The following is a 12,161-nucleotide window of genomic DNA, read 5'->3' as shown; positions in this document are numbered from 1 at the left end:
AGCTAAGATTACCAGAGATTCTAATTCTCAACATGTTCTACCTTCTACTACATTCTATTAACCCATCCATTCCCCATAAATCCTCAAGAAATATACAAACAAAATAACCCATTTTTACCTCAACACCTCTTGTGCTGGAGGGGGACTGATGAGAAATGGTACTCCCTAACACTTATTTATTTAACAAAGCACTTGCACCACAACCACTCATTGATTAGTTATCTCTAAGCACTCATTAATGCATGAAACCTCCTACCTGGTACTTTTTTCAGTACCACCTTGACTGAGGTTCCCAGCAAGTCATACTGTTGGCAAAATGCTTTTATCTCTTCCAGACATGGTTATGTAAAGCACCTAATTCTGTTATTAGAAATCTCCAAAGATTGCTGCTAGGCTTTTTACTTAGAAAAGTGACCACATTACACCAATTTTTGCTGCTCTTCATTGGTTGCTTGTGAGTTTTAAAATTGATTTTTTTAAAGCCTTGAAGGGTCAGGCATCTAATTAGTTGAGCTTGCATGCAAACTGACTGCCCTAAAAAAAGTAACAGTGAAATACCCCTTTGGCTTACCCCTCCATTTTGCGTGTTCATGTGAAGGGGTAGGGGTGTCTTGATTCTCTTTTAGTTGGAGGGGTAAGGGGAAGGACCAGATAGCCCTTTAAACAAAGATTTTTTGAGACTACACTACAAACGAAGGGGTATGATTTTTGAACATAACGCGACTAAAGCGGCAACATGGCTCTCTGAGCTAACTAAAAAATGCATAAATTTTAGAATTATCGACAATATTTTAATTAAAAGTAATAATTAGTTATTTTATATTCAATCGTGTTTAAACTGTGGTCATGTTATTCAAAGAAATGTAAAAAATCTGGTTTGCTAACATTAAACCATTAAATACTGCACTGCATGATAAGGCTACAACATAACTCCATGTTTTATCAGGGCAAATACCACCAGAGACATTTGCTAAATATTGCTGGTCTGAAAGAAAAAGAGAGAAGTTGCGTGTCTTTCTTTACAATGAGTGAGTTTACTGCAGAAACTGTGATTTTATCCTCTTGTTGCAGAAAAAATATAATGGAGCAATTTAGTATTTAAACTGTAAATTGTCTGTATTTAAATAAAATGTGTCAGTGTTGACAAGTTTCTTTGTAACTTTACCTGGATGTGAGAGCTGTGCGATCTCCAGTGTGTGTTTGTGTGTCGGTAAGCAGTGCATTAAAAAACGCCATTAAAGAAATTGGTATTGAATGGTATTGTACACCAGCAGCAGGTATGTGTATTATAGGAGCTAGACAACTTATGATAATGTGTGACATTGTAGTAGTGATGTCCCAATTTGTAGACAAATATTTTCTCCCTTACCCTTTGACACAGTTTCAAGGGACAAGGGGAAGGGTTAGATAAAGGGGTAAGGTTATGGAAAGGGGTATAAAATAATATTTGGGATTCAGCCTTATTATTAGAGCCTTATCATTTCCGTATTGATTATAAAGTACTGTTACTGACCTACAAGGCTCTAAATGGTTTAGCCCCCATTTATCTGACCAGCCTTCTGTCAAGCTACAACCCGTCACGCTCTTTAAGATCTCAAAACTCAGGGCTCCTGGTAGTTCCTCGTATAGCAAAGTCTACTAAAGGTGGTCGAGCGTTTTCACATTTGGCACCCAAACTCTGGAATAACCTTCCTGCAAATGTTCGGGGATCAGACACACTCTCTCAGTTTAAGTCTAGGCTAAAGACATATCTTTTTAGCAAAGCATACTCGTAAAGATTAACATAAACCTATGCTACAGTACATTGTGATTCCCAATAGTATGAATGGCCGCTACTCTAATTATCCTTTTGTCTCCACCTCGGGATGTACATCCCGAGGCATCTAGTTACCGAGCCTCTCCAGTGGACCCAGTGAGGAGATGACCTTCCTGCGATGACGTCGAGGAAAACTCAACCTTCTGTCTGGACTAATTCTATCTTGGACTTTCTGCATTGTAATTCATCCTGCTGTATTGTAACGCATCCTGTTGTGTGGTGACTTGCTTATGTCTGTGGAATGATTTGCTTTTGTCTTGTAATATTTTGCTTTTGTGAAGCTGCTTTGGAACAATAGCCATTGTAAAAAGCGCTATACAAATAAACTTGAATTGAATTGAATTGAATTGTCACAGTGTCTACTTGTTTCCCTGTCTCTTGTGTTTCTTTGCAGGACGAGATGGTGAACCTGTGAAACGTGCCCAAGGAGTACCATACCCTGAAGCAGGTGATCAGTAAATCAGTAAACTGCTTCTCTTCCTCCACACTATCACTATGACTGTGCTATAGACCTAGTTCCAGGTACTTCTCCACCTAAAGGCAGGTTATACTCACTTGCCCTAGAATGAGAGGCCATGGAGAAATATATTTCTGATCCTCTAGCAGCTGGGATCATTTGCCCTTCTTCTCTAGCAGGGACAGTTTTTTTTCCATTGCAAAGAAAGATTGCTCCCTGCGACCTTGCATTGTCTACCATCTTGAACAACATCATGGTAAAGAATACCTACCCTTTCCTGTTGAGGTCTTCAGCTTTCTACGGGTTGCAATAGGGCATCCCTCTTCACCTAATTGGATTTACGTAACGCCTATCATTTGGTTTGCATAAGAAGGGGGATGAGTGAAAAAAATTGTTTAATACCCGGGGGGCACTTGAATATTTGGTCATGCTGTTTGGGTTGTCAAATTCCTCTGCGGTTTTCCAAGCTCTTCTCAATGAAGTGTTGAGAGATATAGTTGACCAATTCATATATGTCTACCTGGATTACATATTTATATTGATATGACATGAATCCAGACAAGATTGGCCAACCTCTGATTTCCATAAGGCCCTACAGAGTTTCCTGGGGTTTGCCAATTTATACTGCCATTTTATTTGTAACTTCAGCCAACTAGCTGTGCAGCCTTAACTGCAGGCAGGCTTGTGGGGCACTGTTTTTCAGACATTCCCCCTCTTCTACCGTCCAGGCTTTAAGAACATCAAGCCCGACGCTGTTGTGTATTTTTGACCATTCAGAACACCCAGCGTCTCCTGAGTGTATAATACCCTATAGATTAGTTGTCTCTACACTTGGGAGATTGAGTCAAAGGTTCGCCTCAGAAGGGGCTAACGCCTCCGCCAGTGTGCTCAGTTTTTTTGTACGCTGACGTACAGTCATTACAGATTTGAAAGACAGAAAGGTATATTACTCTTACCTATATTACCAAAAATTACTAATTAATGAGCAAGTTAGCACACCAGCTCTTCCATCTGTCCTACAGTGAATTAGCTACTCAGCTTCTCTTACTCTTTACAAACACTTGAACAGTGCATATTTCTTCAGGCTAATATAAGATTGATAGGCTATGTAAAGTTGCTAATACTTAAAAATTTCAGATAATAATAGGTCGATGAATGATATAAGAGTGTTTGGATGACCTGCTCACTGTCCAGTGCTACTGTAAACTAGCTGTTAACAATCTGTTCATCACAAACTGTTCGACTTTGTCAGTGGATTTTTTTTCTATGACTAATAAAATTTTGGTTGACCAACCCTCTTCTGGTTGACACAGGTTTAATCAACTATTAGGGGGTAGCCCTATTTCCTGCAGAAAAGTGATGACATTTCAGATCACTATCTAGTCTTGTGCAAACTCTGTATAATTAAACCTGTAAACTCTGCACCTTATTACAAGTATGGTAGAACCATCACTTCCACCACAAAAGAAAGTTTTCTAAGTAATCTTCCTGACTTATCTCAATTCCTTAGCTCATCCAATACGATGCAAAAACTTGATGATGTAACAGAAACTATGCACTCTCTTTTTTCTAGCACTTTAGATACAGTTGCTCCTTTGCACCTAAAAAAGATGAAAGAAAACAATCTGACTCCCTGAAGAGAGCAGCCCAGAAAATGGAGCGCAGGTGGAGAAAAACTAAATTAAAAGCATTTCGTATTGCCTGGCGGAGAGTATCCTGTCATACAGAAAAGCATTAAAAATTGCAAGATCTGATTATTTTTTGTCTCTTTTAGAAGAAACATACATGACCCCCGGTATTTATTCAATATAGTAACTAAATTTACGAAAAATAAAATGTCAACAGGTGCTATCCTCTGCGAGGATCCTCTGCGAGGATTTCCAATCAGGTTTTAGACCGTACCATAGTACTGAGACTGCTCTCTAGAGTTACTAATGACCTGCTTCTATCATCGGATCATGGTTTTATCTCGTTATTAGTGCTATTAGATCTTAGCGCAGCATTCGATACTATCGATCACAACATTCTCTTGGATAGACTAGAAAACTATGTTGGCATTAGAGGAAGCACCTTAGCATGGTTTAAATCATATCTATCTGACCGCTATCAGTGGCATTAAATGAGGAGGTATCATATCGATCAAAAGTGAAATATGGAGTTCCTCAAGGCTCAATGCTAGGACCGTTACTTTTCAACCTTTACATGTTACCTCTGGGAGATATTATCAGGAGTCATGGTGTTAGCTTTCACTGCTATGCTGATGATACTCAGCTCTATATTTCAGCGCAGCCTGGTGATACACACCAAATTGAGAATCTAACAGAATACATAGTCGATATAAAAACTGGATGATGAGTAACTTCCTAATGCTAAATTCTGAAAAAACAGAGGTGCTAATAACTGGACCTAAAAATCCCACATATAATAATCTAGAACACAGCCTATCACTTGATGTTTGCTCTGTTAATTTTTCATCATCAGTTAGGAACCTAGGTGTGCTGTTTGACAGCAACCTTTCCTTCGAAAATCATGTTTCTAGCATCTGTAAAACTGCGTTTTTCCATCTTAAAAATATATCTAAATTTCGACCTATGCTTTCAACGTCTAATGCCGAAATATTAATTCATGCGTTTATGACCTCAAGGTTAGATTATTGTAATGCTTTATTGGGTGGTTGTTCTGCACGCTTGATAAACAAACTTCATGTAGTCCAAAACACAGCAGCCAGAGTCCTTACTAGAACTAGGAAGTATGATCATATTAGCCCGGTTCTGTCAACACTGCACTGACTCCTGATTTTAGAATCTTATTAATTACCTATAAAGCCCTGAATGGTTTATCTCCTTAATATTTGAGCGAGCTCTTATCACATTATAGTCCTGCACGTCCGCTGCGTTCTCAAAACTCTGGCCATTTGATAATACCTAGAATATCAAAATCAACTGCGGGCGGCAGATCCTTTTCCTATCTAGCACCTAAACTCTGGAACAATCTCCCTAACTCTGTTCTGGAGGCAGACACACTCTGCCAGTTTAAATCTAGATTAAAGACACATCTTTTTAATTTAGCCTACACATAACACACCAACACATTTTTTATTATTCAGATCCTTTAAAGGATTTTTAGGCTGCATTACTTAGATTTGCTGGAACCGGGAACACTACTCCTAAAATACGATGTACTTGTGACATATTAAAAAGAATGGCATCTAAGCAAATATTAGTCTTGTTTCTTTATTAATCTGTTTCACAGTTTGTATCCAGACTAGATGGTGGATCAGCACCCAGAGATTATGTTCATCAGAGACCAGAACACCTAGATGCGCCCCGTGGACCGATCACCAGATCCTGATGCGCACACACACACACACACACACACACACACACACACACACACACACACACACACACACACACACACACACACAGACACTCACTCACTCACTCACTCACTCACTCACTCACTCACACACACACTCACACACTCACACACTCACACTCACAATCACACACACACACACACACTAAGTCATTTACACTACCTGACACAGCTGTGTTTAAAATTGAACTGGAAGTTAAGTGCTGGGCGTCCGGTCAGAGGAGAACTGACCCCAACTGAGTCTGGTTTCTCCCAAGGTTTTTTTTTCTCCATTCTTTATGGATGGGGTTTTGTTTCCTTGCCGCTGTCACCTCTGGCTTGCTTGGTTGGGGACACTTAACTTCTAGTGATTATTGTTGAATTGATTACAGAGGCCGTCTCTGCATTTAACAACAAATTGTTCACTCTCGTCATTATACATCCGTCATTGTATTCTTCTACTTTATACTGTACAGTGCTTTGATGCAACCTGTGTTGTTTAAAGCACTAAATAAATAAAAATGATTGATTGATTGATCTGTTTACACTACACAACCAAAAACGCATGTCACCTGACCATTCGTGAAGGTACAATTATAGATATGTATGTATGCAGATTCCATTATTTAGATCGCGGATGGGTTTGTGTGCTTAGTGTGATCAAATGAGGAATCTACCAACACATATCTATGGGTACAACAATGCACATGATGTTATTGAAAATGACGAATCCTTTTTCAAGACATTTTGTTTACTTTAACAGAATATAATTAGAATGTTACATGTTAATATTTAAATTCCACAAATCTATTCACGCAACCACTTGTCACATTATAAAAACCAAAAGACCATTAAGGGGCCATTCACAGAGAACTTTTTGTCTGTGTAAATGCTAATGTCAAGTTAAAATAATTTCAACTTTTACATACAGGGCCACTCATTTCAAAGTAGTGGACCAATCAGAAGACCTTGGAGGCGGGCAAATGTTGCAAACTTTTGTTTACAGTAACAAGTTGGCAACTACTTTACTGACAGCAGCATGGCGGAGGAGGCGTTCTACAATGCACTTTTTAGATGAAAGGACGCATTCAGTGTGAATGCCCCTAATTCACTGCTGGCTAGCTGTGCAGTCCGTTCACCAGTTCACCTAAGCTCCCAAGTCTTCAGTTAATTTGTTCTTTTGTTATGTCAATCTCATTAGGGAAAAAACTGAAAGCAATGCCAAAGCCACTGGAAGGCAAGCCTACAACCATCAGCCAAAAAAGCATAATGGCTAATGCTAACAGAAAGGAGACCAGATGTAGTTTTATTTGAATGGATGTCAATGAATGAGAGACTTAACCAACTTTTTAGAGGAAACAACTCATTTAATGAATCGACAACCTTTTAACCTGTTCAACCTTTTTAAGTGATAGTTTTGAATTAAACTCTTTTTAGTTTAATATCCATTTTATAAGAAAAGTTGTTTACAGAAAGATTTAGTCATGCTCGCAGCCATACAAATCCCATTTCGGTGGAAATCAGTCTCTATGCTCTCATTTCACTGAATTATTTGTACTTTTATCTAAAAGAATCTCTCCTTTCTTTAATCTTTCCAGGTCGAGCTTGTACTTATATGAGCAATGCTTGAAACTTGTTATTATAAGCACTTCCTGTGTCTGTTTGCCACTTTACAATGATTCACTTGATGTGTCGACCAATTGCAAGTTGCTTTAAATAAGTGTCTGTTAAATGAATTAAATTAATGAATTAAAGTTTTATGCTTTTTAAAGATGTGTTATAAGAATGTATAATATCTGAACATTTTTAATGCAAAATTATAATGCAGCAGAATGCTTTACATATACAGCCGACTCCCAGACCTTAATGTAAACTGCTTTATCTCACCTGTTAATGTTTGTTTTGCATGTGAGTGTGAAGTTGTATTCCCCTGCCTTTGATGGACTGAAGATCAAGTAGATGTCCATGCTTTGTGAAGGCAGCAAAGTGCCAAAACCATCATTAGGTTGGATGTCAATAAACTGAAGAAAAAAGAAATATATATTTGTATTCATATTTTCATATGTGCAAGCTTTTGAATAGTATAGTATATAATCTTACAAAAGCTTTTTATTTCAAATTAATGCTGAACTTTGGATCTTTCTAGGAAGAATCCTAAAAAAATATTGAATATGAAATCTTATATATTATGAATAATAATAAAATAATAGTTTCTTGAACAGAAAAAACCGTATCAGAATGCTATGAGAAAGATCTCACTGGACACTAAAGACTGGCGTAAAATTCAGCTTTATAGAATACGTTGATAGCTTTGTTTAGCATGGAATCTTGCAATGTGTGTGCACTCAGTATTGTGCTCACCTTAGGAATACCCACAAAGCCAAACTCCTGAGCTAATAAGGAACAGTTTGTGAGTAGCACTGCAATCTGAGCAGACTCATAAACGGAGCAGTGTCCAAAGTCCACCTCAGTGTGGTCAAACCGCAGGTCAGAGCTGGTGACAACCGCATGGACCATAAACAGGACAGGCTTCACCTAGTTAAAGCAAAGTGAGCAGTGTTAGTTAGTGGTGTCGCGTCTCCATTCTAAACATTCCTGTACAATTATGGATTTTCATGTCACATACTCATACAAATCAAATCGAATCTTTGGTTTGTTGGTAAAATTAATAAATACTATTAATTAACATAAAATTAAAGTGGAAAATTGATTAATGTTATTGTAACACTTATTTTATTTTTGGTCCATGTGAATATTGTTAAATTTGAGGTATACAAATTTTTATATATTGTAAAACTGTATGGCTGTATACTCATTTTATATACTCATAGCGAATGTGTACCACTGTGCACTTTTTGTACCACACCATTTTTAAGTGCCTTTCCTGCACGTCTCACTGCAGCTGCAAAGAGAAATGTCCACTGAGTGGTGCTAAAAAGCAGGTTCAATATTTAAAAAGTATTTAAAAAGTAAATGCTCTGTTATGTTGGAAATAAACCCTACACCAAATCCAACCCTAAACCTACCCAATAGTGTTAACAAATGCAAAACTAACATAAAAACACAATTTGTTGATGCAATCGTGTCATTTCAACTTCTTTTTACACAGATTTGAACTGTTTTGGTGAACCGTATTTACACAGGATTCGAACTGGAGCTCGACATCTCTGTAGTGAAGGAATGAGACATTTATATAGTACTTTATTGTGTATTGCCGTAAAGCGCTTTACAATCGTGTGTTTAGGGGGGGGTACTCCTTAACCACCAATGTGCAGCATCCATTTGGATGATACAGTGCTTTGATGCAACCTGTGTTGTTAAAAGCGCTATATAAATAAAAATGATTGATTGATTGATTGATGATGCGATGGCAGCCACAACGGCTCCAACTACAGGTGGAAAGGAGAGAGAGAAAGAGCCATTATTAGGAGGCCATGATCGACGAGGGAGGGAATATGGCCAGGACACCAAAGTTATACAGTTATACCTTTAGTTTACACTAATCCAGCATTTTTGAGGTCGAAAACAAAGAATTCAGAAAATGATGGCGTGGCTGCCCACTTTACCTCTACGTATCTTTGACAATCATGTAAACAATAACATAATACACATTGTTGTAGCCACATATATGTGTTGGTAGATTCCTCATTTTATCACCCCAAGCACACAAATGCATCAGTGATCTAATCAATGAATCAACAACTTTAGGAAATTAAAGATCTTAAATTGCACCAATCAAGTTTGCCAATACACTCTCAGGTCTGTTACCAAGGAACCAATACTTTACTGCTGATAAATAATATAATAGTGAATACTTTCTGTCAGAAATCTGAAATCTTTGATCAGCTAACTTTCAAAGACCACATTACAAAGACAAGATCAGGCCCTTCCTAATGAAGCATTCTCCACAACTTCTTGTCACTACTTCAATGATATTCTGGCTGGACTTTCATCATGCACATCTCTACAAATTATTAATTATGCTGAAGAATCACCGGTCTTCTACAAGCCCTTTTAAAAAGCGTCTGTGTAACGGGGTAGTCGTCTTGAAGGAGTTTTTCGTTTCATGGGGGGCGGGTGTTGTTTGGCGGAAGTGATGTTCATGGCCCTTTAAGAAGCGTGAAGATTCCCCTTTACTTCCGTTTTCCTCTGGCATGGGATATGGGCCGTGTGTGAGTGCATGGTAAAAAGAAAAAACCTTATGTGCGTTAAGCATTGAGTCTATGAGCCGTAGCAAACGCAGTAACTATTTCTGAGCGTGGGCCTGGGGATGTGCGACCGCATCAACGCAGTTTTGGGTACGTTAGCGTATTGACCTATAACGTCGCATTGTTTCAAGTGAGGGCAATTACTAATAGTGCCGCTTCTTTTAGTTCAAGCTGGGTAGGAGTGGTGGATTATTCACTATCCGTATTGCGAGTCCGTTAGCTGTGCTGCCGGTAAGTGCTTATATCTTTTAAATTGGTTGTTAATTAAAAAGCCATTTTAATACGTTAGCGTGTGTGTTTAATAACTATTGAATAATTATTTTATAGAAAGTTGCTCGCTGCTGTTTTGCTGCTGTGAGGTGGCCTGACGGCGCTGCTGTACGCGACATAGTTCGCGTTCTAGAAGACGTTTGCTTCAGTGTGCGTGCGAGTGTGAGTGCGTGTTGTACAGGGACTAATTATTTATGTGATTACGAGAGTGTGGAGTTAAGATGATTTAGTCTTTTCTTTTTTTCCTTTTCTTCTTTGTTTTCTTTTGTATTGTGTTTATTTTGTTGGTTGAATTGTGAGTAATAATTGTTATCTGACCTTGTCAATTTCCTTATAGACAACAAGGACGCTCATCTCTGGGGAGGGTTTGCTTTTGTTTTTGGTTTTGCGGTGTGTGTTTGGTTATCTGTTTGGAGTGGGGATATTTTTAGTTTTTATTTTCTCATTGTGGGTGGGGGGTTCATTTATATTGAATTTTGGTTTTGGGGGTTTTGCTTTTCCTCCCGATTGTTGGGTCGTCGAGAGATATCAATGTTGTATATGATTGGTGGTCACTGTATAACTATTTTATGAAAACAATTGTATTAAATTGGTGATGTGATGTGTTTTGTATGATTTTACCTGTCTTTATATTTAAAGTGTCCATTTAAATAAATTGATTGCACACCTCTGTTTATTCCTTCATTTGACTGAAGGAGACCTGGAGTTGTAGAGAAATCTCTCTGTGTACCCCGTGAATTGTGGGTGGTTCTAGCCCCTGTCACATTTGGCGTAGTCGGCAGGGTGTTGTAGACAGAGGTGTGTGCACTTAGATTTCTGGACATTTTGTTTGTTGGAAGTAGTTTCTTTTGTTTGAGTTTTGTTTGTGGTGTTATTTGAGTGTTTTGTGTGAGTTTTTTTTCAGCAGCAAAGCAGCAGCGGGCAGGGATTAAGGAAGCTTTCCCGGGATTTGCAGTTTTTTCGGTCGCCAGTGAGTATCGGTTGTTTTTTTTTTCTTATTGATGGAGGTGAGTTGGAAGAGCTGCGAAGGCAGGTTCAGTCTCTACAGACTGAGAATGAGCAGTTGCAGCGTCAAGCTAATTCTACAGCTAGGCTCCCTGTTAGTGCCAGTTCCGTTACTGAAAGTGGCGCTCATGCTTCTGGTGTGTCGGATACCCCCAGGCCTATGGCAGAGCGGATTATTCTTGTTCCTAGAGAACGACGATGTCCCATGTTTAGTGGAAAAGGAGAGGAGGACGTGTTTGAGTGGGTGGAGGAGATGAAAAGTAATTTACGGGCTCGAAATTTGTCAACTAGGGAGGAAGCTCTCTTTATTCTTGACCATTTAGGGGGGTCTGCTAGAAGTGAAATTAAGTTTAGGTCAAGGGAAGAAAGAGAGGATCCAGAAAAGGTGTTCTCTGTGTTGAGGGAGTTATATGGATGTGCACAATCGTATATTTCCCTTCAGGAGCAGTTTTTCTCCCGTAAACAAGAGGAAGCAGAGTCTTTGCAAGACTTTTCGCATGCCCTTTTTGCTTTGATGGAGAAAGTTGTACAACGTGCCCCAAGTGGTGTTCCTAACTCCGCTACCTTACTTAGAGATCAGTTTGTAGAACACGTGCTTGACAATAGTCTATGCCGTGAGCTTAAGCGCTATGTCCGGCTTCATCCACAGTCCACTATGTTGGATGTAAGGAAAGAGGCGATTAGGTGGGTTGATGAGGGATTTCGTCCTGATACACGGGAGAGAAGTTACTCTGTTCCCTCTCTTGCTACTCAGTATAGAGTCCAAGGACATAGTTTACCAGCTGGTGGTCAAGAGAATTCAGCAGAGTTGGCTGAGTTAAAGGGGATGTTGAGAGCTCAGCAAGAGCAACTTAACCAACTCACTCAAAGCCTGCATCAGTTACAGTCCCAGCATGCATTTAACCAGTCTAGACGAGTTAACCCTATTATTTGTAGACGTTGTAACCAACCAGGTCATATTGCACGGAATTGTGTATTAGATCTCCGGAAGTCAACTGAGCAGCCGGGGTCTGTGTCACAACGGGGTGACGCTGTGAGTTTCCGCAGG

At 39.0% G+C, this 12,161-nt stretch overlaps 1 protein-coding gene across 1 annotated transcript in view; it reads right to left on the bottom strand.

Moving 5' to 3' along the window:
- Nucleotides 1-12,161, bottom strand: part of LOC122334166 (cilia- and flagella-associated protein 74-like) — a gene marked incomplete at its 5' end in the record, with an annotated part of 78,322 nt that overhangs the window by 34,440 nt on the left and 31,721 nt on the right. Inside the window, 2 exon segments of the mRNA XM_043232018.1 lie at nt 7,518-7,651; nt 7,992-8,165. Of these exon segments, the coding sequence (XP_043087953.1) occupies nt 7,518-7,651; nt 7,992-8,165 (308 nt within the window).

This window comes from Puntigrus tetrazona, unplaced genomic scaffold (assembly GCF_018831695.1).
Source record: "Puntigrus tetrazona isolate hp1 unplaced genomic scaffold, ASM1883169v1 S000000494, whole genome shotgun sequence".
In the NCBI taxonomy this organism is placed as follows: domain Eukaryota; kingdom Metazoa; phylum Chordata; class Actinopteri; order Cypriniformes; family Cyprinidae; genus Puntigrus; species Puntigrus tetrazona.
The sequence above is the reverse complement of the archived record's forward strand: the minus strand, read 5'-3'. Positions and strand labels throughout refer to the sequence as shown.